This window comes from Pterocles gutturalis, unplaced genomic scaffold (genome assembly GCF_000699245.1).
Source record: "Pterocles gutturalis isolate BGI_N339 unplaced genomic scaffold, ASM69924v1 scaffold8698, whole genome shotgun sequence".
Classification (NCBI taxonomy): domain Eukaryota; kingdom Metazoa; phylum Chordata; class Aves; order Pterocliformes; family Pteroclidae; genus Pterocles; species Pterocles gutturalis.
In genome coordinates, this window is record NW_010123009.1 from 64993 (window position 1) to 92929 (window position 27937).

At 38.8% G+C, this 27937-nt stretch overlaps 2 protein-coding genes across 2 annotated transcripts; both read left to right on the plus strand.

Annotated features, from left to right (window-relative positions):
• The first annotated feature begins 15493 nt into the window (after positions 1-15493).
• On the plus strand, positions 15494-16639 carry BDKRB2 (bradykinin receptor B2). The gene has a single exon (XM_010077734.1). The coding sequence runs from the start codon at positions 15494-15496 to the stop codon at positions 16637-16639; it is 1146 nt and encodes a 381-aa protein (XP_010076036.1).
• Positions 16640-25109: 8470 nt separating this feature from the next.
• BDKRB1 (bradykinin receptor B1) lies at positions 25110-26195 on the plus strand. The gene has a single exon (XM_010077735.1). The coding sequence runs from the start codon at positions 25110-25112 to the stop codon at positions 26193-26195; it is 1086 nt and encodes a 361-aa protein (XP_010076037.1).
• The last annotated feature ends 1742 nt before the right edge of the window (positions 26196-27937 follow it).

Here is a 27937-nt window from a genome sequence, read left to right on the forward strand (position 1 = left end):
AGTGAGCTGCAAGTTCATTTTCAAAGTGATACTATTCCAACCTGGTTCAGGTAGTCATAATGAATCAGACATGAATGCAATTCATTAACAGATGGGACATTGTTCACAGAAGTATTAATGTACAACATACGTATTTTTTTGAAAACAGCATGTACAAGCATGTTGCATAAGACAACCGTGTGCTCTCACCTTCTACGTACATCATTCCTCTGAGAAACGTTTTTTTTCTCCATTAAAAGAGTCACCTAATAGCCAAGAAATTCCAGCCAGCTGGCTTACCAACAAGGACATTTCCCAGATGTAAACGGAAGGCGAAGTAACAAAAAGTGGAGTAAGTTTTGTGTAGGTGTTTCCTGCAATGTTATGGAACGTTCGATTTTTATTTTTTTTTTTGAAATGTAAAAAGTCAGCAATTTGTTTTCTTCCACAATAGATGTAGTCTACAAATTGGCACTCAAATCACAATTACAGCTCATAACTGTACAATATGAGACATCTGGAAATTCATTCTGTTACACTTTGCATTATGTATCACTACAGAGAGATTTATTGTATAAGTTGTTTCCACTGCACGGTGTTTCTTTTTTTTTTTTTTTTAAAAAGGGTTAAATGGATTTAGGATAAATGAATTCTGGTCAAAAAAATATAAAAAAATTAAGAAAGATTTGACTTCAAATACCAGAATCAAACAATACCAAATTTTGTACTGTTTTGAAGCTAGGTAAAATAAGGATCCAAACTGTGTAAACTATTTAGGTTTTATAACATTTTAAAATCCCAGATAAAACTCTCATAACTTTGGTATATACCTTACTCAGGCAGGAATCCTTATTCATTATTTGTTTCAAAACCCTTTTCCCTCAGAGCAAATTAAACCCCTCTTTTTCACATCTTTTCTTCCTTCCTTCCTTCCTTCCTTCCTTCCTTCCTTCCTTCCTTCCTTCCTTCCCAGCAGCATTTCTCCTCTTTGTTTTCCTTAGCAATGTCATGTTCTCTTTCAGAACTCGCATCTGCTCATTTCCTCTTGACTTGATCCTGTCCTGACATCCTGCCACGAGTCTCTGCTGCCTGCTGCAGAAAACTGTCACATGCCATTCTACACAGTGCTTTATGTTCGACAGTGGCTGCAGAAGTGATGGTACACAAGTTCAAAGGTGACATGATCAACTTAAATTAGAACATTGTTCAAAATTAACAAAGCTTGTCAGAAGACAAAATTTCTGTTTCACGGAAAAATTGGGAAGGGCAGAAGGAAGAAGTGAAATTCCCATCTGTAATTAATTAATTTTGACATTTTTAGGAAGAGCAAGAAAGCAAAACACAGAACAAATGCGTGCACACAGGATAAATCCACCTGGGAATGGGTAGCACAGATTAGGGATTTTGAACGAGGCATCCTCCTTCTTAAGCAAGTGCCTGGGGAATAAGCTGTTGTGAGTTGGGCTCTTTCATTCTCTCTTTTTTGGAGCTGCTCCACTTTGTAGACATGATAAACTGATAAATTGACCAGACCGAGCAAGAGTGAACCCGGGTTGCCTGCTAAACTCTTAGCACTCAGTATGTCTCCTCCTCTGCTGAAGATCAGAAATTACATCTTTAAAATCTTTCCTGTTAAATTCCCCAAATCATTTGTGCAAAATCTTTCTTTTAAAATCAATTCCTCCAGAAACCTTCAGGTTTTTATAGTCATTTTAATAGGAAAATAAAATGCCCCTCCTCCAACATTTCCTAAAATATCTCCTGCATATCTGTAGTACTACATGGGCATGAGTTACCAGAAAGTGTGGTCCATTAACTGTTACCAAGGTGCAGACAGGAAAAGTCCTCTGATCTTGTGTCAGACTGCAGAGCCACATGCATGTTTGCACAATTTAGTTAATCACCAAATCCCTATCAACATGTATTTGAATTCTTAGTTCTTCCAATAGAACTGTGGTGTATTCCCACTTGAGAGCTGTTGTCATTGGAGTTCCCTTGGGTTTTAAGCAGAAAAACAGACCACATTTGGACATATATCCTATTTTATCTGCTGTGGCTGTTGAGGTAATTGCAATACAGTCTGAAGTTCGCTATAGTTACCCACACACACAGCAGTTCCAGTACGTACATCTGGTTTTGAGCTTCCCTCTGCAATATACAGACTTTTCTGATTTTTAACCATGGTATCTGAAAACTGACCTCTTTCCAATTGAAGTGCTCTGTGTACTGGCTAAGTCAGGAGCAGAGACATGAAAATAATACAAAACGACTGCCCAGCTGCTCAAGCAACAGAGTAGCAGGACATGTTTGACCTCTGAAGGGCAAGGCAAAATGGCTTTCTGAAGTTTATCATTTAAGAAGTGAAGCACATTCCAGGCTAGACTTCTCCTTGAGAAGGGAACTTACCAGTGCTTGCACTGCCACATCCTGCTTTTAGGAGTTCTTAAAAGAATATGAAATTTAAGAAAAAAACAATAAACAAACAAAAAAAAGCCAAAACAAAACAAAAAAGCCCCACCAATTCTTTTGTAAAGACAACTTGCCCATTTAGATAATGAGTATCATGTCTTTATTATATTGCTTTCCATGACACAAATCAGTGATGCTGTGGATTATTGACTGGGATGGTTCACAAGAAAAGCTTTTAAGGACGTTGAAATCTGAGTTTATATTTTAATGTAGATTTTGGGACATATCTACAGCTATTGTCAGAGGTTCTAAATTAAACTGAGACTATCTTAAGAAGACCATGTGGTAGAGGTTCTAACTTGAATAAATACGGATAAACATCATCTCCTCTGAGTTCTACCTGCTTGAAATTAAAGCTGTAATTTCACTTGAACGTTATATAGTTAATCATACTTTCTAGCCTATTCTGTTTTCAGAGCTGTTTAAAGACTGCACCATTACTCAGTGAAGTCATCCGTGCATCCCTTTGGTGGAAGGCATTAAGAGAAAACAAGGTATTATTACTAATTTATAGAGAGGACAAATTCTGCCTACAGTGCCCCCTGCACTAAGGACTCTGCTTGCACAGAGCCATCAGCATGTGGGTCAGCAGTAGAAAAAGTAGCAGTGACTGAAACATTTCCAGCTGCTGGTGAGGATGACTATCTGTAGTGGCAATATGTTTTGCAGACATGTCAGTTTAGAACATCTTTCATGTTGTTGCAAAATGCAACAGAGCCTTAACCAACTCCAGAATAAAATAATAAGTTACCTGGATGACAAGCAATGAGGACAGCAGCAGCTGCCAAAGAAAATTAGACTTTGGGACAGCAGTCAGCCACATGTAGTACGAGCTTCCAACCTTTACTGTTTGAGACAAGCTTTTCTCAAAAGCCATACTTGTGAAAGCCCGTGGTGAAAATGCACAGGAAATGCTGTATTACTGCAAATACTCTTGATGACAGTGTAAACATGATAGTGACTGGAGGCATGGGAGATGGCAAATCTGTGCCTTTTTTCTAAATGGCTGCTACAACATTCTCAAGGTGCTAGCAGCAAAGTGCTTTCAGGGCGCAGAGCCAGTTCATCTAAAAGACAGATATCTCCATTAAGTATTCAATGCACAAAGGGAGCAACGTTGTCAAATACTATTTGGCCATTAGGCCTTCACATTTTGCCTAGTTATGAGAACTTCGAGCTCCTTCCCAGGGAAAAGAGCAGTATTTCAATTGCCGAGAGAAAGGAGTGGCTACACCGAGCTGAAGAGGTCTGGTAGGAGTAATGAAACAAAGAGCAAAGCTTTAGAGAACATCCGCGTAAATATCAATGAGGTGGCCTTAAGTGGAGGTTTGTGCACTGCTGAGCAGCTCTTCTGCGCCTCCACTACAGCGAGGTGAATAAAGGAGCATCATTTGCTAAATCTTCTTGGGGAACAAAAATGCTTCAGGACTTACAGAGTTTTCCTCTTATTATTTCACCTCTGTTGCTCTATTAATATCACCCAGTGCTTTCTGGAGGATATTCCCATTGTTCTCTAATGGAGTTATCAAGCAATTTGTGTCATTGGCATACTTCATCAGTACTCTCGTGTCTTTCATACTGAGATTAGTCCTGTAACTATTTAATTAGCTAGACCCCAAAACCAGCTCTGAGAACCTACTCTAGGAACAGTCCCTCCAGGCCACCTCTCAAAAGCTGTCACCAGCCTTTTGAAAATCCACATACTTCTTTTCGCAGCTTAGCTGTTTGTGTTATGGTATTTGCAGTAGTTCTGATCTATCTGGGTTTCAGGAAAAGTTGTTTTCTGAAGCAGGAAATTCTTACTTTAACACTGATATATAATCTAGCTGCACAAGCTACTCTTGATAAAATCACTAGCATTTCTTTATCACTGAATACAGGTTAACTTAGCTATTTGCTGGGCTCAAGATATCGTCTGGCACCTGATAGACACATTGTGCTGCTTGATACCATCAAACCTGCCATTGCACATGACGTCAGACTCCTGAAAGGGGTATTAAATGAGTCTCACAACATTAGTGCATTAAGCTCTTTGAATTTTGCAGTGGTGATGGGGTACAGCAATCCCTTGTCTACAACAGAGAACTCCCACAGTACCTGCAGTGCTAAGGGGAGGGGATACAACCTCCTCTCACCCTACTCCAACCTGGTCAATCTACACATCACTACATAAAATCAGGAAGTTTATAGGCTCTCATTTCTCCTCTTACTTCAGGTAAACTGTGTGAGTTGTGATCATTCAGCTCTCTAGACAGACACCAGGAGTGCTGCTGGAGGGTGCAAGGGGGGTGCAAGATTTCAGCCCTGTGACAAGGCTTAGGCTTTCCCAGCAGTCACTGCCACCCGACAGGGAGCCCTGGGTGGTCCCTGGTGCCAAAGCGTATTGCTCTCGCTACAAGCTGTGCTTTTGCTGCTTCTCTCCCTGCACAAATGTGCGGTTGGGCTCACTCCTGTCCATCACTTTTTTTCAAGACAGTGCTTCTGCAGTCCCACTCCTACTGCAGCTCCTAGATTTCTCTCTCTCCTGACCCTAACCCTAACCTAAATGCTAGTTGTTGGTTCGGCTTCGGACAATGAGCCCTCATGGTTAACCTCACCTGTTCTCTTATGGGGAATGCCAGAAAGAACAGAACAAAATACCCTGCCAGCCTTGGAGAGTGAGTTTGTGGTCAGTTTTCTGCTTTTTGAATATTTTCCTTCTCAGTTGTAAAAACATTTTGAGCAAATACACTGTGACTTGAGTGCATGGTGTAAGAGTAACATGCCTTGCTGTGAGAGAATCAGAAAGTTATCATCTTGGTTCAGGAAGACACAAAGCTACTCAGAACTCCTCACACCAGCTCCTGGAGCAAAGTCACATTAAATCTAAGGGGGCAGGAGTGGGAGTTCCATGAAGATTAAGATCCCGGAGAATTAAAGAAGATTAAAGAGGCTTGAGAATGGCAGCAAGTGATTGGTATCCATAAGGAGAGAAAGGAGGAGTTGTGAGATGGACTTTATAAACCTCACAATTGATTATATTTTCCAAAGATGGAAGAATCAGATTCATGTCCCTGCTTCAACAATTACTTAAGTATTTATACTCATTTGAAATAGCTTTATCAAGATGCATATTCTCAATCAACATTATTTGATAGCCTTGTGACCTCTTAGTATATGGGCACATGGATCACCTGAGTTCCAGATTTTGTTCCAAGTTAAACAGAGCAGATACTTGGAAATAGGTCTCTCATCTGTCCAGTGACTACAGAGAGAGGAACAAATTTGCTTATTCTTGATTAACACTTAGATTTAAGAGCATCATATACTTCATTCCTTCATAAACATATACCATGTTGAGAAAGCTGGGGATGGAGAAAAAAATAACTCATTAAATCAGAACAGCTTGAACTTTCTCAGAGGTGTTTGAACACCAGAAATTGAAGTGTGTGCTGGGAGAGGGAGGAAGGCAGTGGTCTTCTCTGTTTTCAGAGTAGTTTGATAGTTTTTGAATTCATCTTCCTTCTCTGCTTGTGAACTACAATGCTAAAAGTTACTGAACAAGTAGAGGAAGTTCTACTGTGTTTACCAATCTACCATGTACAAAAAGGAAGATAAAAACTGCACAGCACTCCATAATAGAAATCTCCAGGAAAACAAAATGTTAGAGCAGTTATTCAGGTCTAAATTTAACTTAAGGAATTGTTGCTGTGAACACATCACTATGTACAGGTCTTGTATGTACCAGATTTTTAATTCTTGATGGCCCCACAGTTACAGACCTCATTTACTCTTATTGCCAACTCCTTCAAATATTAGCAATTTATTGTGAAAAAAACAACTGAGTGATTTACCCTTATATTTCATGCCTTTGTTCTAACTGTGCCTTGCTATGATATGCCTCAAAACAACCCTAAAATAGTATTCAAAAAATTTAATGTTTTCTGTTATTTATTTGCTTATACCCTTCCCTTTTTAATTTAATGAAGCTTTGATGCAGCCTTTCACTGCAAGAGGAATGTTCTCACCCAGTGTACCACCAACGGCAGTGTGTTTCTGGGGTACTTTCTGACATCCGGTGTTTATGAAAGGTTTCCATACAAGAGGAATTACACAGCTCCAAAAAACATCTAAGTGAGCTAACACATGCAAGAAAATCACCACTAAATCTTTACAGCACTTTGTTTCAGAAAGTCCCCAATAAGTGTGCCCAAGCTCTCCATCTAGCCCTTGTGCTCACCCCTGATGGCGAGTAGGTCGTGTAGCCTCATAACAGCTCACCTGATAAATTTTTCCAGGAAAGAAGATTTCTGATAGACTGAACCCACTCACGTTTGTAAATTACTCTCAGTAAAATTACTGCTAATGAACAATACAGTAATTTGTGGCATTTATAAATATTACAAGAGAAATTATATGTATGGCATTACGTTTCTGACTAAATGCATGTTTTCTCTCCTCTATACTTCAGAGAAGCAAGAGGAAAAATTTCTACAAGCCTAGTGGTTAATTTTAAAAGTTATTCCTTGATGAACATTACTAGCTAATGTTGCCTTTGAGATAGTTACAAAAGGCTAAAACAAGGACGGGTTTTAAGTCAACTTTGATGAATACAGAATTCTCAGGGATGAGGAAGGTGTCATGAACATGCAGATTTTTAAAAGGTCAGAAAGTCAGCAAAAATGAGTATATGGAGGCACGTTTCAGTTTTCCCGTTATTTTACCCATAGGTAGTACCTTTTGTCAGAAGAAACAGAAAACAGTAAAAACAAAAACCTTTGTCTCTAGCTCATCTCCTTTACCTGCTGCCAAGGTAGCACAGAACTTTACACAACATTCCTGTTCTCCCAAAAGACAAGAAGCAGGAATTTTCCTTAAAAACAGGACTAAGCCAAGGTCCAATACATTGAGCACTACATCAGACTCTTACTCATTTCAAATATGGACCCAAACCTCCTTTATTCTATTTTTCAAATACTCAAAAATCAGAAATGTATATTTTAACCAACACTTCTGGAAGAAATCAGCAGCTTCTCTTTTTGAGCTCTTAAAAACTGGGCTGTTTTAACAGACTAATTCCCAGGAGACTCTTTTCTTTATCATCCTTTGCTATAATTCTGCATTTCATTTTACAGCTATAATGCTCTATTTTATAGTCTCTATAATGCTCTATTAAGCCCAAAGATTTGCTAGTTTCACAGCAGAGTTGCTCCCTCCATCCCCTAATCTTAGTGCTAACATCAAGGGGCAAAGGAGCCCCAGCAATGTCTGAGGGTGCTTCAGAAACTCCAGGGCATCTTGCTTGTCTCCAGAAGACCATGCCTCTCAGAGATCCTGTATCATATACCATTCCCATGCAGACATCCCAGACACCCTGCACTTTCCAAAACACCCATACCCAAGCAGCTGAATTGCCTCCGAAACACCTGGATGCTGCTCTCCCTCAAAATCACAGATTTTTTTTTTTTTTTAATCTCCTCTGCACACACTGAATGCAATCAGTCAGGATGTGTCTTGAAAAGAGAGGCAAAACTAGCCATTGCTATGCCAGACCAAGCTGTCAACGAATGTAGATTTCTGTTTTAATTCCCCGTGCCTCTCTCCTGCTCTTCTGACTTAATGTCTCTGCTTAAGTCTTCCAGATGTCTCTCTCTCTCTCTGGGCTTTCCTTTCTTTTCTAGCCACTTAAAGAGATAAGGTAAATGGAGCAGTACATACAAGTTGAAACAACAGCCCAGTGTGTCACACGGCAGCCTAGATGCAGAAGTCCAACTCAGCACATTTCAGTTGCCTACGCTGGCCTCTCAAGGCCTGGCTCTGCTCTCCTGGCACTCAGGATGCCTTCTACTCCCTGCTGAAAACCCTAGATAATACAAAACAACTTTCCTCCTGATCCTTCTGTGATTTGGAAGACCCAAGTTTGTGTCCCAATATTTGGAAAAAAAAAATATTACTTTAGCAAAAGCCAGTTCCCAGTGTATTCAACAAAATGTCCATAGCTTCCCAAGGAAACCTGTGAGCGAGGGCACCTTGGTGAGCTGGGAAACTCCAGCAAGCTAGGGAACACTTAATCCAGCTGGAAGTTTCAGTTATTAGCACAAGAAGTACAAATTAAGGAGTTTGGGATAATCCAGGTTGGAAGGGACCTCGGAAGGTCTCCAGTCCAACCTCTGCTCAAAGCTGGATCAGCTGTGAAATCACACTATGCTACTCTGGGCTTTATCCAGACGGGTCTTTAAAACTTCTGAGGCTGACAAGGTTGAAATGGAATGATTTAGTGGCTCGAGAAACTTGAAGATCCTGTTGTCTTGATCATGGAACAGCCTCTAATGTTAAAAATAATTATCTCTCAGTTCAGATTAAATAGAATTACTGTACTTAAACTGCTCTTTCAGAACAGCAGCAAAATCAAGCTTTGGTGGCATTTGCATCATTTTGGAGTGCATTGTTAGTAGAAAAGCTTCTAAAATATTGACAGCATCAAGTCACAGGTCAAACATAGACTGTGACTCAAATACCGTCACCAAATCTGGACTAAATCAAATCAGTGTCCACAATGAGACTGGCCCTTTTCCATATTCAAATATCCTGTCTTCAGTACTTCTCTCTGATCCAGTTCATATTTTCCTCCTCTTACTAGCTCTCACAGCAGTCCAGCTGTTCTGTTCAGTTATTTTACACATAGATAATACCTTTTGTCAGAATCATCGCAGTTATTGAGTGGGATATATATAAACAGCATTGAAAGATAACATCCCAAGCTATTTGGAGATTAAAAGTATGAGGTTTTTTTGGAAAACTACAACAGTGGAGAGTCCAAAGGGAGCATGTTCAAGATCTCCACTTCAAAAAAAAAAAATAGTTATGCAAAGTGTTTCATTGCACTTGAGTGGGCTTGTGCTCTTTCCACACCTTTCTTTAGCTGATTGCAATAGACAGTATTGGAATTTAGTAGCTTCAACTCCCACCCAGGGGAAAAAATTATTAGCCTCTTCTGACCTTAGACTCGTTGTTTAAATAACTACTTTAACAAAACCATTTTTTTTCCATTTTTACTAGCATGATTGATGTAAATGCCCTTAATGATAACTGCCGAGCAATGTCTATCCTTCCATGGTGTACTTCCAGTTGCCAAAGGGTCTCTAAAAATTCCACTTTTGAGATGTAGCTCCTCTGTAGCTTTTCTTTATCTCAATTTTCTGACAAATTAGGGAGTTGATTTGTCTTAAAAATAACTTTTTCTTTTACAAGGTTATTTTTGTCCCAGGCAAGTTCCTCGATCTGGTTTAACACAAAGCCTCATGCAACTGAACAGTGTGCAAAGGGACAGTGAAGGGTGAGGGAAGAACAGGAACTGTTTAAGCTAACATTGCCAAAAAAAAGTGTCTGCTGATCTACAACCTCAAATGTGCTAAAGCCCTTTAGAGATTCATTTTACAAAGATTGGAAATTTAAAGTAATGGGGTCAATAAAAGCAGAACATTTTCAGAACATTTCAGACACTTCCTCCATCTCTCCAAAATAATGAATGCCTCCTCGGGGAAACAGAACTAAAAAAAACATTCTGAGTAGCTTTCAGAGCACGTTTCAGAGATGCCACAAGAGCCACATGATGTTACATTTTGATATTCAGTCAGACAAAGACACAAATAAAACCCCTTCCAAGGCCAAAGAGAGGGGCACAAAAAGTCCCACTAGGCTTGGATTAGATGGAGACTCAGTGCACTGGGGATAGATGACAAAGATGCTTTTTTGCAGTAGTAAAGGTTGAAAGAAGAGCAGGTTGAAATAGAAACTTTGAAAATATCCCATCACATGTGCTTCAGGCCTGCTAGACCTGCAGGTGTGGAGCTAAAGGAGAAAATATGCATCGAGGTGGTTTTGTTATAATGTCTTACTAAGTGAAAAATGTCCCTTTCCCCACAAACGGCCGGTGTCCCGGAACCAAATCCTTTAAAATCCTTATCCTGTTAAAATGAAACCTACCTCTCCTTGGCCAGCAAATACCTGTCAGATGGTCACAAATGAGGCAGTTTAGTGGAAGTTCTGCAGCATCTTAACTTCTTGAGTCAATCTGCTTTACTCTCCAAGCTCCTGAGAAAGCAGAAGCCTTTCTTACGTAAAGGCAGCAGGACACAGTCAGCAGGCTTCCTTGCACGCACTGCACGGCAGAGGACCCCCTTACCTACAGCAGCTTTTAAACTCCTGCTGTTTCTCATGTAAGTCACACCAGGTCTGTCAGACAGATGCCTTTTTTCTTCTCACCCCTCTGACATCTCCTCTGTTGCATTTACTGCAGCTTTTACAGGAGCATGAAGAAGCTGGGCTGCCAGGCTAACAGGCCCCACTGGGGAACACCTGACTGCCCCAGATGAGCTCAGAGATGTTCAGCTGGACAAACCTATGCAAAAATACACAGTATCAAAGCAGGCTGGGCTCTGCACAGGAACAGAGATTTAGAGGAGAGGCTGTGGAAGGTCTTAGGTGTGTTTCTTTCCTTCTGCAGCTGACCTGTCTTCTAAAAAAGCACCACATCAGAAGTGAGCCCCTGCCCCTCTCAGCTTGCAGCCACTCAAAACCATGTTTGTCCTCGACCTTTTCCTCTCCTCTGTGCCATCAACACTTGCCTGTATATGAGACTGTATGTATGTATGGCAGGTCAGCTGTATATATCTGAAAACACTTTTGACCAGTGGTGGGACTGAAAACAAAACAGGTAATTATAAAATACGGTTAAGGGTGCCACAGGCTGGGTATCATTTAGGCTTCACAAAGCCCATCCCTTGTTAAGAAACCCCTGAAATAAATGGAAAACTAAGCTGCTGTCTGGGCAACCTTCATAATGAATGATCATATATCACAGAAATCCCTCATTTGGAGCAGAAGATTAGTGGAACCTTTGGCCTGCTCTGTCCCTTGTCCTTGTATATTAAACTATAGAGTTTAACATCATGACTGTGTAGCTACACTTCTTAATATTCCACCATTTGCTCCAGCAAACCACATTATAGTGGTTAATATCATAACTGCCTGAACATTTATTTGTTATAGAGTCCCCTTCCTCTTCCTGAGGATGAAATTAGCAAGGTTAATATTATGACAATCTCAGTACATACTAATTACAAATTTCATGCCTTGTTTCTGCGAAACATGAAAGCAGCAAAGTCACAACAGCTTTAATATATGCATTACAAAGTTCCTACCTTGCTCCCATAGAGCAGTTTATTGGCATTAACATTGCAATAATCTTACACATCAGGCCTTGTCCTTGCAAAACATCACTGAGACCGCTGTGACAGTTTAAGCTATCCACTATATCTTAGTGTACAAGCAAATGTTTAGCACAGTAAAAGCAAAGATTAACACTGCTAGTGGAGGTACTAATAGATTCAGGAGTCCAGTAGCAGTACAACTTCATTCAGATCCAAACAGGTTGTGAAAAATGCTCACCTGGTGCGTCATGGGCGTTCCCCCATTTAAGGAGTAAAGCAGCACACCAAACGGCTGTGCTGTCCTGGAGTTTGCCCACATGCAGTAGTAACATTAACTGAGCTCTGAACTTTCTTCCCCTGCATTTGCATTCCTTAGCTCACAGCTCTTGATCCTTAAGGGCATTTTTGTCCCACTTCTTCATATCCCACTTCTTTTCTTTCAATGACATCCAAAAGTCCCGTCATGTAAAAAAAAATTAAAAGAGATTAATTGTAGGAAAAATATCATAAGTCAGTAGGCAGTTTTTGAGCTGCTATTTGCTCTAAATTAATTCCTGTTTATTGTTTTTCTATTAGTCATATAATGAGGGAATGGCATAGAAATTGCCAGCATAGCCTTTATGATCACTCTCTGAATTACTAATGAACATCTTATGAAATATATGCATACATCTGACCTCAAAGCATAAAATAATGCACATACAATTCTTTCTGCTGGTTCATGGCCAACTACTGGCAGAAGAAACATCTTCTGCTAATTGCATCACCCAACAGATCTTCTCTGTTCTCAGATGACCTTTTGTTGATCATCCATTAGTATTTCATTTCCTATGTGTTTTTACAGTGGAAAGTGCCAACATGCACAGAAAGGGAAACTTGAAACTGCTGCTTGCAATTTGGTAGTGGCATCTCCAACAGCCACAAAAGCTGGGCTTTGAGATATTTAAGTGTTTATGAATAGCTGCACTTTGATGCCAGGCTTTGCTATAGGGAGATTAATTACTGAAAAGTATGTCTGTCTGGGCGTTATTTAAGAACTCAGAACACAAAGATGTCAAAAACATTGGGATAAAAATGTGTTGCAGTTAATAGGGGACATAGGAGGTAGCATAAAATGTTTCTATAAATATATCAAAAGAAAGAGGATAATGGAGGAAAGTCTAGGCCTGTTACCAAAAAGAAAAGGGAACCAGTAACTCAGGGAATGACAAAGAGTTCAGTGAGGACTCTGCATTAGTCCCCTCAGAAATGAAGATTTTGATCTGATATTTGAGATGATTGATTCAAACATTTTGATTTACGTGAATTGGGAAAGAAAAAATTAGAGAACATATGAAGGTGTGCAAAGTGGCAGGGTCATATATAACCCACCCTGACATGGTTCAGGAATTAGGAGAGAAAATCTTTGCTATCAGTTTTTATGTCTGTGCAACCTAGGAGAATGGGAACATTTCAGAAGCCCAGAGAGGGCAAACCACAGTATCTGTATTTAAAAGGCACAGATAGCAGGACCCAAGGTTTAACAAACTTGTCAATCACATTTAAATACCTGGAAAACATGACAGCAAAATATTAAATAATCAGTATATACACATATGGGGGGTAATAAAAAATAATAAAGTGATAAGGTACTGCCAATATAAACTTGTTAAGAATAAAGTTGTGTCAGACTAATCCAATCTGGCCTAATGGATAAAGCAGAAGAAATAGATCAGGCATATCTGGGTTTCAGTGAGGCTTTTGGTATTGTGGTATATTCCATTGTGCTCACATGTGAACAAAGTGGCAGAAAAATGCACTACAGGTGCAGGTCCTCTGCTGTGCCTAGAAATGCTCAAACGGAAGATTTCTAACCAAAACATTTACAACCTACAGTAGTTGTTTGCACCTGGAAGGTGAGAAGAGAACTGAAATCGGAATATTGGCAATGTTGCATAGCATTCATTGCAGATGGCATTTGCTTTCAGTACAGAACAACTAAATCCATATCCACTGGACCTAAAAGCTCCAGGTAACCAGTGCCACCAAAAGCGTAGGTCACTGGATGGATGTCTACAACATATAATGGCGTGTAATAAAGAGGTTCCACCTACCCATTCCCCAGATGCTGGTTGAAAACATTCAGTAATCAAAAGGATACAGGTGTCTCAAGATTGAGAAGGTTCTAACAATGACAAAGTTAATGAAGAAGCAAGATAGAGGGTGGAGATATGTTCCTTTGGTTAGATATGGGCTTGAAAAGTTGAGGTTTTGAGAGGATGAACTCGGAGAATGAGAATATTTATGTTGTTACCTGGTCTATGCAAATATACTGTCCTTTGCTCAAGTTATGAAGGATTGGAAATATATGTTGCTGGCATTTTGGTTTGTGCCCATTTGTCCATTTTATGTTGCCTTGTCTTTCAAGGTTCTCAGTCCTACTTGCTTGTTTTATCCAGACGAGCTGTCCTGCCTGACACCTCTGTTGTAAATTTTACAATGTAGAAAGGGTCTCATTTGTTACTGTCTTTACTGTACTGTAGTTAGTAAATTGTGGTCTTCATCTTTGCTTTTGGTTCTCAAGAACTACAGTGCTTAATTAAAAGTAAGTACACAAAATATGACCACAATTTTTCAGTAATTCTGCATCCAGCGGCCACATGTCTATATGCATATCAAGCGCTGACACTTAGCAACCAACAAATCCAGTAACCAGGGTACAAATGAGGACTCCATCCTTTCAGGAATTACAAATATGTCCACTTTTTACTGCCAAATTACCATCTGATTCAGACAAATGTCTTAATTACAAATACATCTCAAAATCTTCCAATCAAACCATAATATAAACAGTGGTATTTTAAAGACCTCAAAAAAGACAAACAGTATTTCTATCACACAGTCCAGAGAATCATATATACAGATCTGGGAAGCCAGTCTTTTATTTGAGTCGTCTCTCAGCATTCATTTTCTCGGAGCACAAGAATAAAAACCATTGTTAACATTTTAACAGTATTGAGTGGATGCTGAATACTCAACTTTTGTTTGGTCTTAGTAACATTTAAGTGCATATCTGACATTTATGCTCATAAATAGTTCCCTGCAAGACCCCAAGCTGTTCTCACTCATAGGATATTTACAGTACAGCACCTGGTTTTCAGAGATTGTGCCCTTGCACTCAAATTGTCTCAGACCTGACTGCAGGCAGGTCATTGCTTACATGATGGCCACCGTCTTTGCCAAACTGCCAACCCAGCCACCATGGACCTATTAAAACCAAGTTCTCTTAAAAATATTCAACCATATATCTCTTCTGTGACTTGCTTGCAGAAAGAGATTGTAACACAGACAGAAATACACAGGTGATTCCTCCCTTGCTTTACAGGAGAGGGTGTAAAATGCTGAGGGACATGCCACAGGAGTAGCAGCTTAACAATGAGCAAAATTAGACTCATGAGGTGCATCTGTCCTTTAGGAGACTATGGCTACTGGTACACAAAGATAAGAAAAGAAAGCAATGATCAACCTCCTCAAAGAATTAAAAAATACTTGCTCTATCTTGGTTCTAGTGAATAAAGGCTGGTGAAGGTTCTCTTCAGTTAACCTGTTGGTTACAATGTCCACTGTTGCTTTATCCCCTCTGTTTCATCCACTTGAAATTGGTCCACCCAGTTCGTAGCGGCTTAGTCTGTGAAACCCTCTGCAGGCATGCAGAGTGTCTATGAGAAAGCAACACAGAGAATTGGAAGCCTGTTCAAAACCATGCTTTGTAGGACAGTAGGAAAAGCAGAGTGAGCTTGTCTTATTGTGTCTTTTGCAGCAATAAGCTGGATGTAGCAATCTCACGGCATCTTTTTCTTTTTCTCTGCACAGAAATGGTTTCCATCACAGCTGAAAATGTTACACAATTTTACAACATCATGGCCAGCCAGGAGCTCACAGTCAATCCAGCAAATTTCCACAATAATTCAGGAGTGCGTCAGCTGAATCAGTATGAATGTATTAATTCAGATGTATGGAAATGGCTACAGGATTTTCAGCCTGGATTCCTCTGGTTTATATTTATTCTGGGAGCAATAGAAAATTCCTTCGTCCTCATTGTCCTGTGTTTCCACAAGAGTCGCTGCACAGTGGCTGAAATTTACCTAATTAACATGGCACTTGCTGACCTAATGTTAGTCTGTGCTTTACCTTTCTGGGCCATTAATATTTCTAATGATTTTCAATGGCCCTTTGGCCTGTTCCTCTGTAAAGCTGTCAACATAATGAGTAACATGAACTTTTATTCTAGTATTTATTTCCTGACACTAGTGAGCATTGACCGCTATCTGGCCTTGGTGAAAACCATGTCTCTTGGGCGGATGCGACGAACTGCCTGTGCCAAATGGAACAGCTTTGTAGTCTGGACGTGTGCGTTGCTCATATGTTCACCTGCAATGGTGTTCCGAAATTTGCAGTATTATGAAGAATACAACATCACAGCCTGCGCTCTTGTTTACCCAGCCAGCTACTGGGAGCCTGCAAACAACTGCTTGCTGAATATTGTGGGTTTTGTGATCCCACTCTGTGTAATTACCTATTGCACTGTGCAAATCATCAAAGCCTTACGAAGTAACGAGCTACAAAAAATGAAGTTAGTCCAGACAGAGAGGAAAGCCACCGTGCTGGTCCTTGCTGTGCTCTTGTTGTTCATCGTTTGCTGGCTTCCATTCCAGATCAGCACGTTAATCGACACTGTCCGTTACTTCTCCCCCACTTTCAAATGCCTGGAAGAAATCAATGACATACTGACCCAGGTAGCTACATACTGTGCCTTTAGCAACAGCTGCCTGAACCCTGTCCTGTACGTAATTGTTGGGAAGCACTTCCAGAAGAAGGCTGTAGAATTCTACAAGGACTTGTTCCCAAAGAGGTGCAGAAAATCACAGTCTGTGCAGATGGAAAACTCCCTGGACACTTTAAGAACTTCCATTTCAAGTGAATACCCAAGGAAAAAGTCTGTTTTGCCATTACCACGATAGCACAATTTGTCCATTACAGGAAAAAAGCCTTCTAACATACCAGTCTCCAGTAATATCCATCTACTACTGATCCACAGAATAAACGTGTGGTAGTTCACATCATTCATGGGAAACCAGAAGTTTGATCTTAATGGAAACTCCATACAGAGACCTGCTTCTAATGTTATTGGACATTTTTCATGATTGAATCCTACCTTGTAGCATGCTTACATTTTCATGGCTGAATAATATTTGATGCATGTATAATTTGAAATGTTTGCATTTTCAAGGTGTACATACATGTCCATACAGTTCTCTGAATAGAGCCCCAGTATAGAACCTGTTGTCAGGATTGTGCAACTACCTGTGGTACCCATACAGTCAGACTAGATTTTTTATAGGAGGTGCTTGTATTTGAGTAAGTTCTGGTAAATAAATCCTGCAGGACAATTATTCAAATGGATTTTTTAGGTGTGGCCACCTTCTGGGGTTTTACTTTCTCTGTTCAGTCATCCAAAACAATGTTGATCATTTGATTAACAAGCTGTGCCTTTTTGCAACCGCTCTGCCACTGCTAGGTTTGCATCAGCTTGTATGTATGGAAAGTAGGTCAAAAAAGGTAAAGCAGCAGTGGAAGGAAGGCTGCAGCCAGCTGCATGGTTAGCTGAGTTTTCTTTATCCCTTCTGCATTGGGGTAAAAGCACTCACCCCTTTTGAGTTAGTGAATGTTATTTACATTCATATTTACACTTCAGCTCAGAGACTTAGTTTTTAATATTCACAAAGAATAATAAATATTTATAATGTTATTTAATGTAAACATAAAAGCTCAGAACAACTGGTATAATCTCACAAGTAGAAGAAACTGAGAATATGAAGGAGAGCATCACCTTTGAAATCTAACTGAAGCTAATAAGAGTCTTGAAAGCTCAGAGTATTCAAGAATGGCCTTTTCAGACCCTAATATCTACATTTTGTTTATAGAGTTAATCTGAGTTATTTTAATACAAGATAGCTTTTCGCCAATTGGACTGGATTTAAGATCTAAATTGAGTTTACACAGAAGATAAACTCACAGTGTACTGAGTTGTCAGTATGCACTTTTGCCTAGAGGAACCTTGATCAAAAACCGAGTTGGAGATGATACCAAATCTTCTGAAAGTTACAGAGCCTTTGTCCTTTTCAAAGCACGTAAGGTTACAGCCTCAAAACCACCAAGGGAAATGGAGTTTGGTGACATAAATAAACTCAAACTGCTGCTGCATGGTCTTTATTCATCAGAGCTTGAATGGAGCAGTAAAGTTCCATTTAAGATGCAATATTTATATTAAACTTTCAAATAATTAAACCCAAAAATGCTCTAGAAATGTGTGGATGTGTTATGAAAACTATGGGATTTAGATCACTGTAGATAATTTATATAAAATTTCCATAGGTTTTCTTTAACAATCCAGTATAGTCCTATGTCATAAACACTTCTACTGTTCTTTCTTTATGTTGTCCACGACACCTATGATGAAACACTGCAAGGCTTTCTGTTATTTCCAGTGTTATCAATACTGTTTCATTCACGAGCATGCTGTTCACTCAACTGTTAAATAAAAGGAACTCCAAACAGAAGTTACTGAGGCAATGGAAGAGATTTTTGAGTATTTGGTACTGAGAAGTAAAATATTAAAATGTTATTGTATTAATGTATTGTATATATTGTATTGTAAAATGTATGTATAGTGTAATGGCACTAATTTAAAACATGTAATATATAGACACATTATTTTGCCATGCAGTAAGCATGTACAATGGAAAATAAACTACTTTAAGAAATGAAATTTGCTGGCATTTTCTTCTCTAGCCTGTATCCTGTTACTCAGGAATGACTTCTTGGAAGTTGCAGGTATTTTTTTTTACTTCTCATTTTACCATAGGAAAGTGAGCTGAAACCACAGAATTTTAGCTGCTTTCAAAGCTTTGGGTCAGTTTTCTTTTCAGGGCCCATTTCTGAGCAATGCAGACCACCCTCAGTCCCTTTGGAAGCTGAAAACTGAATTAAGGCACCTAAGGATACTGAAATTTTTCAGTAGCTTTTCTCTGCCTGCTGGTAGCTCAAGGTGCCATGAGACATCAGATATTACTTTTCTTTGTGAGGACACAAGAGCCTATAGGTGCTGTTTGCAGTATGGACCCTCTGCCTAAAGCCATCACTCTTCTCTCAAAGCACACAGGCACCAGCAGCAATGGGAAGCCCTTGCAGCAGCTTCTGCAGCCCACAGAATGCACAACATCAGCTCATGGACTGTTTAATTCACATTCTGCCCCCTTTCCAGCATGAACACACATTGTGCACTATTGGCACATACCGTTCATTCAGCTAACAAAAAAACCCAAGAAATAAAGTACAATGTCCAAGCTACATTTTACCTACTGGCAGTTTACAGTCCCACTCAGATGTTTGGCTCTGTCCGTTCTCACAGAAACTAGGAAAAATATGAGACAGGTTCTTGGTAAAATGAGGGTAGATTTTGTCCTGAAGATCTCAGAGCTGGAGATGTCAAACTGTAATCACATCACCTTTTTATTCCTCTTTATCCTGTCCTCCCCCCTCAGCTGTTCCCATTTTCCCTCCTACCTGAAGCTGTCATCTCGTTTATTTAGACTTCAGCCATGCAAACGGCTGAATCTGCATTTGGTCCAATGGAGGTGGCTGGAGACCATTGCCAGAGGAACAGCAAGAACATCAACAGTCCATTGATATTTCTGGCCTGCAGTAGGTACAGGCAGGAATAATTCCCATCTTGTCATTGTCTGTTTTTTTCAGGTTGATTATTGGTTTATCTGGAAATGCAAAATTTGTGATCTGAAAAGCTGTTAGCACAAACAGCTGGTGCTTCTTGTGGACTGGACAAGGTTGTTCTTTTTTAGGCAGGATTTCTGTGGAGAAGTCAGGATCTTGGTTCAGGTAGCCGAAATCCCTGAGCAGTACTTTAGCCGTTGCATCATCCTTTTACTCCGTTTCACTCCATCAGCACATTGTGGGTTTCCAGCCTATGTTGGCTCCTTCCCTATTTCGCTCTTTCAGGCTCTGTAACTGTAGTTAGTAGGGTTTGATTATTATGGCACTGTGATACTACCAGGATCATTTATTATGAATTGTAAATCACCGCACCAGAGTTTAAGCTCTCCTTAGCAACCACTGTCTATGGTATATGTAAAAAAATCCAACCAAGCTGAACAAAGAATGTTACATCACAAAGTCGCATCAAAAACCTTTGCACGTGTTCCAGAACAGACGAACAGTTATAGCAGATAACTATGTTGATTTTCAAACCATTTCAATAAAGAAAAACAAACTGTTAAATTATACTGTCCCAAAAAGATAATTTGTTCAGATCATTAAAGGCTCCAACCATGTTAAGAGGAAGAGTGTTAATGGCTGGACTATTGGTCCAAGAGCCAGAACTTTGGAGACCTTTTGGATTTCTGACATTTCTCTTCCATGTAATGTGTGTAATAATTAAGCAAACAGTCTTACTCTGTCTTCATCAACATATATAATCTTTCTCATCGGAGAAGCCCAGTTATCATTTGTAAATTCCTATGCAGTTCTAATGTGCTGTGAGTATCCTGAGTTGCAGGCACCAATACACAGATATGTTTTAATTATGCATACACAGCAAACACCTTCTAACTGTTGACACTAATAGAGATGTTTTAAAATTGAATCCTTCACATTCCTGTAATCTGCGGTCCATAACATCTGTACAAACTCTAAAATTATGCCAAATAATTATATGCTTTCTGTAAGTTGAAATGAAGGGTCAAGTTGCAAAGAAATAGTTAAATCCCCTTTTTGTATAAAGTTACAGCCTCTTATGTGGACTTGTTCTAAGTTGTTTAGGAGATGGAGCTACAGCAGTGCCTATTCATTTCACTATTATTTCCATCAAACAGACTCCTGATATTTAATCTCTCTCCACTGCTGAAAAAAACCTTCTGAAGATGGCAATGTAAAACAACAGAAAATAAGAGGAGCTGGATTTGCAAACCAATATTTTTATCTCATTTTGAAGTTATGAATTTCGTAAGACTGTGTTATTTATCATTTAAATTTCAGACACAGATGCAGTTTTCTGTTCAGAGTCTGTGCGTAAATGTGGATGTTGGCAGCTCCTAGAGATTCATGTCCAAGCAAGGACAAATTCCAGACTTCTTGTTATTGCTTAAATGTTCTTCTTTATGGAAAAAATAACTTAAACACAAAAATTCAGCAGTGTAATTAAAGAGGAAGTTTTGGAAAGTCTGTGACGAAGGTCTCCTCTTGTATTGCACTTACCTTAATGAGTCAGTGTGGGAGGTGTTGTTTAGAGATTGATCTCCTGTAGGTTATTAGGATTCCTTAGGAAACGTAATTTTTAAAATGTCGTGTTTCAGGTCTTCACCAAAATAAACGTTTGATCCAGATATTTTTTTAAAAAACATTTTGACAAAAGTGAAGCATATAGCTTCATTTGAGATGTATTTTTATAGTTTTGTTTATTTAGTAAAATAACTATATGTTTAAACAGGATGTTGCTTAAATAAAAGTAGTATTTATGCATTTTAAATCTTCAAATTAAATGTTGAGTTTTTTCTTTTTCTCCAGTGTGATGGTGTTAACCAGAACAATTTTTCTAATTTGTCAATTTTACCAATGTTTGCATAAAACTCTAACTTAGTATCTTTTTAATGGATAAAAAGTTGGAATAAAAGTATTCATCATGGTGATAGGGAAGTTCATAACAAGATATCACCATGCAGCCTCACATGTCTTTTCATTTTAACTCACTTGTCAAACAAGAATGGACACAGTCGAATAAGAATTCAGGAGATGGTGCATGTGCTGGGTAGGTAGCCAATGGGAAGAATGTTTTCATATAAGTAAATAACATTGCAGTCCCTTGATAATTTCCCACTGTTTTTTAAAAAGTTAAAAAACCCTATTGTTTACACAGATATACTTAAGAGAAATTTGTATTTAAAATCTGAGATGCATCAGATATGTTTTTTTTTAAATATTGTTCTAATCAGAGGAGAATCAGAATGAAAAAGATAAAAATGATTGATAAACAACCAGTCTCAGGCTACAAAGTCCCAACAGGTAATCACTTTAAAGAAGATTATGTATGGGCATAAGGCTGAGAAAATACAGCAGTCTTCACGCACTACTGAGAAGTGATGTTCACAGAGACTCATACCCTAGACACCTATAGTGGGGTACCAAAGACATCAGTTTTCAAAAACAGTGGAAAGGCTGACGCAGGGTTTAGCAGGCCCACGTTTCAGCAGCCCTTCCCATGCATCTATTCTGCTTTAGCCCCAACTCCTTGGCATGGTCCTTCCCCAGGCTGGCAGAGGAGGGAGCTCCCACCACAACCAAAAAACCTCGTTCAAAATTTGTCTTAGTGTGCATTGGCACTGAGAGGGCAGTTCAGACCCACTGATAATATTGTTATTGTTACAGACATAATTAACCATACAAGGAAACTTTCATCTGCAAGGAGCTGTACTGGAGACCTTTTCTTAATGGTCACAGGAAGACAAGAGTCACGGCATATGGCTTACATGATTTCACAATGAGAAGAAAATATTTCACATGACTCAAAAATTACTACAGCCAACATTTGTAGAAGGAAAAAAAAAAAAATCCTGGGGCTTTCTTCCAAAATGTAACATCACACACACTGTACATGTACAACAAACCACTCAGACAGCACTCAGTCCTGCCTCAGGATGCATCTTTGAATTCTCTCAGTAACCTCTGTACTGCTGTTTACCAACTGGTTTTGAATTTGAAGCTGCCTAAATTGCCAGGAAAGACAAGGAGTAGGTATGTCTATCTGTTTTTAATGTCTTACCTTAATTAAAATTATTTCATCTACTTTTTATATAAAAATATCTCTTTTATGTTCTCAGTTCTGATCTATGCAGTGTAGTAAGACTTTCCCTTTCTTTTTCACCATGAAACTAACACTGAAGGCCAGGATTCATTCTCTTTATGTGTAAAAACATGATTCATTTTATAAAATTTCTTTCTAGCTGACCATACTTACATGTTTGCAGAATCTACTCTTTCAAAGTAATCTTTACTTTTAAGATTGCTCCCCAAGCTCAAGTTGTATTCCAGAACACATGATCCTCTCTGGGTAATATGTATTAATAATAATGGTGATAGATTCACTGTACATGGAAAATAATCAGAAATTAGTTCAAAGTAGGAGAATTATGTCATTATTTGCATAAAAGATGGCTGGAATGTGTTAAGTACATAAATTGAAAACCATTTCTGTGGCTAATTGTCCATTAGCACTAAATACTTAAAAATACTTACAGAAGAAAATTGCCTTGGAAGAAAAAATGAAATTAAGCAACTGAAAATTAATTGCATTTTCTGTCAAGAAGATATCTGGAGCTCTAAGTTTATGAAAGGCTTGTGGCTTGTGGTAGTGCTTGAACACTGGCTAGTAGACTCTGAAGAAATATTCCTGATGACAACGTCTACAGAAAGTTCATGTACGATTGCTAGTTGAATAGGAAGTCAGATTTAGCTGTGGCTAAAATCTAAGTTGCAACGGAAAGTAAACGTTCCTGAAGTTTTTAGTTTAGCCCATTATGAATGAATTTGTGGCTCCAGCCCAGAGATCACATCCAAAGTGTGCAAAGTGACTGGCATAAACTGATAACAAGAAATCATCAGAAAATGGGCAAGCAAGGACAATAAGCACTTCTTTTTCCTCTACATTTAGTAAAAGTGATAATTTTGTTTATAGAAGGAAATGTTTAACTGCTATCTTTCTTCTATGTTATTTTAGACATACAGTGTTACAGATTTTCTTCCATTACTTCCACACCTTAGCCAGCCTCCTGCTATCGAAAGGTTATGTTCCCACTGTCTCACAAATAGCCTCTTTGATGCTAATCAGCCATTTATTTGCTCTATATATCTTCTCTTCAGTTTTAGATCCTCTCAAGTTATCCTAGTCTGCTTGAGACTGTCAGTGAACTAGATAACATTCAGACTATTGTGAAGGAAGATGTTCAAAGCCAGAGAGCTGTGCTGAGCTGCAGCCAGTTCCCTGACCAGACAGACAGCTTGAGTGAGTTTATGAACTCAGATAAAACTTTGCTGCTCACTTAATTCTGCAATGATGAAAACTGTCCAGTGCATTAAGTACCAAATTGTGTGATGTACAATATTAGTGCTTAACTAATTCCTAGAGGGATCACAGAGATAAATATTGCAAACTGCTCACTAAGGCCATACACATATGTACAAGAGATGAATGATGGTCCTAAATGGTCTCTTCAGAAACTCCGTCCTTAGCTGTCTCCTTGATGTAAAAATACAGAAACTGACAGAGCAGAGTTAAATAGTTGTAGCAGAAATTTAGCATTCAGGATGACTGACTGCAAAATATTGATTTTTTTAAAATTCATTCTTTTTTATGATTGACATGCTCCACTTGGATATGAAATACTGAAATGTTAGATGTCACCACAGGCTCAGTAATATCTTGCCTACCATAATGATTCTGAGACTGCATGCCTGTAAAAAACACAATCCAGGCACTGTGGTTGAGAAGGACAACACCTGGAGAATAAACGCATGCCCTCATTCCTGCACAGTCTGTCACAGAGTTGCCAGAGAGAAATAAAGGTATTGCCAATGCTGTAAAAGCCTAAATGCTTTGAAGGCTGGGGCTGCCTCTCTCTTCAGCTGAACTTAAATGAAATTTTTGAACTGGAGAATAGTGCTGTGAATTTGGAGCTGCAGAGGCCTTTCCTCCAGATAAGATTTTGAGCATAAGATTTTGGAGGACTCAATATTTTATTATTACAGCTGCTGATTTTTGAGGGCAATAAGCCGTCTAATCTAACGGTAATTTTGAACCCAAAGTTCAAGATGGGAGGAAATGAGAGGGAACAAAAGAATGCAAAGTTAGGCAAACAAGTGATGCTCACTGAGAGTGAGTAGAATTCCCAGTTCTGGGGAAACAGGCATCATTCTGCTGAAGTTATACATAGCATGGAAAATAAGAGTAAGAGAAAGGGCAGGGAAAGGGTGTAAAGCTAGCTTTGTGTCACCAGCATGACTCCCACTACTCTCAGGGAGCTGGAATTTGGCTATATCTCTTTCCGTCATCAGTCTGGAGGAGACATAAGGACTACTTACACTGATTTGGCACTTTCCTTCCTCTGTGCCACTTTAAACAATGGCAGTAAAGAGAGGAAATTTCATAGGATATAGAGGAAGTTCCATCCTTGCCAATACCAGGAACATTTCTCACCATTGCATTGATCTAGCCTATAATAATCAGTGAGCACTAATAAAGACTTTCCAACAGTTAAATGCTTGTTACCCACTGGTGGGAGACAACTTTTGGAATTTTCTGCTTCTTTTTTGCAGTTCCTTTCTTTCATTTCAAAGACATCTGTTCACTTCAAAACTTCTTAAAAAATGACTGAAACTCCTCTACAGAATGTTCCCTTCTCAAACCAGAGTGAAAATACGAGCAACTCAACTATTTGCCCGGACTTGAATGACTGGTGGGAAATCGTGTACTATATAGTACCCAAGTATATCGACACTGTCTGCATTATTGGAATGCTTGGAAATGTATTTGTTCTCCTCACTTATTCACTACACAAGGGCCCCCTGAAGATAGCTGAAATCTACCTTATGAACCTAGCTTTTGCTGATCTTGTCTTCCTTATGTGCCTCCCTTTCTGGGCAGAGAACATCAGGAATGAATTTAACTGGCCGTTTGGTAATTTTCTTTGCCGCAGCACCAGTGCATCCATCAGCTTAAACATGTACACCAGCATCTACCTGCTGGTGGCAGTCAGCGCGGATCGCTATTTGACTTTTGTTCATACCTTGAACCACAGAGGGGTACGGAGCAAAACTCTGGCCAAAGGGATCTGCTTGGTCACCTGGTTCTTCGGCATCTTTCTCAGCATCCCAAACTTTATGTTTCGGACTGTGAAACACTTTCCCCTGTGGAATATTTCAGCACGCACTTTAGACTTCCCCACCACATCGTGGGTAACAGCTGAAAGCCTGATATTCAACGTCGTGGGGTTTGCGTTGCCATCTACAGCAATCGTCTTCCTTAATTTCTCTACCATTTGCTCCCTACAAAAAAAAGCAAGAGAAGGAAAAGCACTCGGAACGAAATGCTGCAAGGAGCACAAAGGCACAAAGGCTACCAGGTTGATCTTCACAGTGGTACTGATGTTTCTTTTGTGCTGGACTCCATACCGTTTTTTTGTATTCCTTGATATTTTGTACCAGACAGAAATGATCAAAGGATGCTTCTGGGGGGAACTGCTCAACTTTGGTGAGCAGTTTGGTTATACTCTGGCTACCACCAACAGTTGTATTAACCCTATGATTTATGTCTTTGTTGGGAAATACTTCAGGCAAAAGGCTTTAGAAGTTTTTTCACAGTTTATTCCTTGTGGATTTCCTTGGAGCTGGGTATCATTCAAAGAAAAGTCTTCATATTTCAATGTGTTTCCAGTCAGAAGTAGCTTAGCCTAATGGTTCTTGGTTCTATCTTCATTTTGATATTACAACTTATTTCAAAAGTCATTAAAAACAAATATGAATTGCAATGATCTGGCATTCACAGACTAAGCTAATTATTTATTAAAGTAAATTACTTGACTGCTTATTTGTTCTCAGGTTTGCTTTTATTTTTCTGCATTATCCATCCAAATGCATAACATGTGTTAAGTTAATTTTATACCAAATGATCTAATCTGTCTTATCAATTATCAGTGACTTGAAAGAAAATCTCTTTGACAAGGTATCAGAAGTCTGGTTTCCTTACAGAAAGTGATAAGCTGGCTGAACATTTTACTGAATTGTTTCTGTGATGAAAACTACTATATAACCAGTAACTCTCTACATAAAATTGTAACAAGTGTATTATAGAGCATACATGACCTTAATCTTCAGCTGATAGCTGCATTTAAGCAATTATAGAATAACTCAAATTATTTTTAACAATATTTTAAATAATTTACCCTTTCATAGAAGCATATGGAAAATTTGAATAATTGTTTCTGCAGTTCAAATATATTCAGTGCAGAAATGTCATTTGAGACATTTTACCACAAAAAAAGTGTACATGAGCTGTAAAAAAAGCAAAACAACACAGTATTCTCCTCAAAGTCTGACCTTTTTTTTTAATCCAGGAAGATGTTAGGCGATTACTCATTAAATACATAATAATTCTTTTTCTTTTCTATATATGAAAATACCAGTGACAGTCATTGATACTGTATTATTTTGGAATATCTTTCATCTGAGGCGAATCCTTAGATACATACTTATATTTTTACAAATAAAAATTAATAAACTGCAGAACCTCCCATTTTACACCATAGTGTTGTTCTTTCTTACATTTATTTTGTCTTTTGTCTCTTTCCATGGAAAAGACCAAACATATAGTTCTGTGACTAAAAATCTAAAGTTTGGTGGTGGTAGTAGTAGTAGTAGCAGTAGTAGTAGTAGTAGTAGTAACAACATAAAAATAATACACCGGAGAGGAGATAACAAGAAGAAAACTTATTTTCCATCACAGCCACAATTGCAGAATAGGCTTAAGACAACTGAGATGTCTGATCCCATAACTATAAGAGTATGTGTACATACAGACAATGGAAGAAGAAGACAGGAGGTAGATGTACTTACAGTGCAGCCTGTTCAGCCAGAAAGATACTGAGTGCAGAAAGGATCATACAAGCACATCATTTGTACAACAGTTCATTTAACTAGTTACTATAAAGCCTGTTCAGTCTTGTACTCACTGTAACTGCTGCATTTTCCACAGTTCTTTTTAGTGTTCCCATTTTGAATATGAATTCATCCTTTATTTAATTATAGAAATCTGTCCATTCAACTTCATTGCAATAAGGTTAGCCTTTATTTTGAATGATTCCCCCAAACTTTTTGAATCTGAACAGCAGAAGCCTCTTGAAGAGTTAAAAGTCTATCTTCCTGCAATGGTGGTTTAAGAATTAAGGGTGGATCAAGGGATCAAGGAGGAAGAATCGCTCATAGCTTTATTAGTTTCATTCCTTCTGCGACTTTTTAAAAATAAACGTCAGGGTTAGACATTAGCAGTAACAACAGCATGTTAAGTTCATTGAATCATCTGAGATCAAAAACTCAATTCCAGTCTATTGTACACTGTTGCACTCTGCATTTATTTAACACATCCCCAGCTGAATCCCTAATTCAAAAACTTCCAAGCAGAGATATTTTCGGGGGGGGGG

Excerpts from the sequence above, each read along its gene's own strand:
- BDKRB1 (XM_010077735.1), top strand. The coding sequence starts at position 25,110 with ATGACTGAAACTCCTCTACAGAATGTTCCCTTCTCAAACCAGAGTGAA.
- BDKRB2 (XM_010077734.1), top strand. The coding sequence starts at position 15,494 with ATGGTTTCCATCACAGCTGAAAATGTTACACAATTTTACAACATCATG.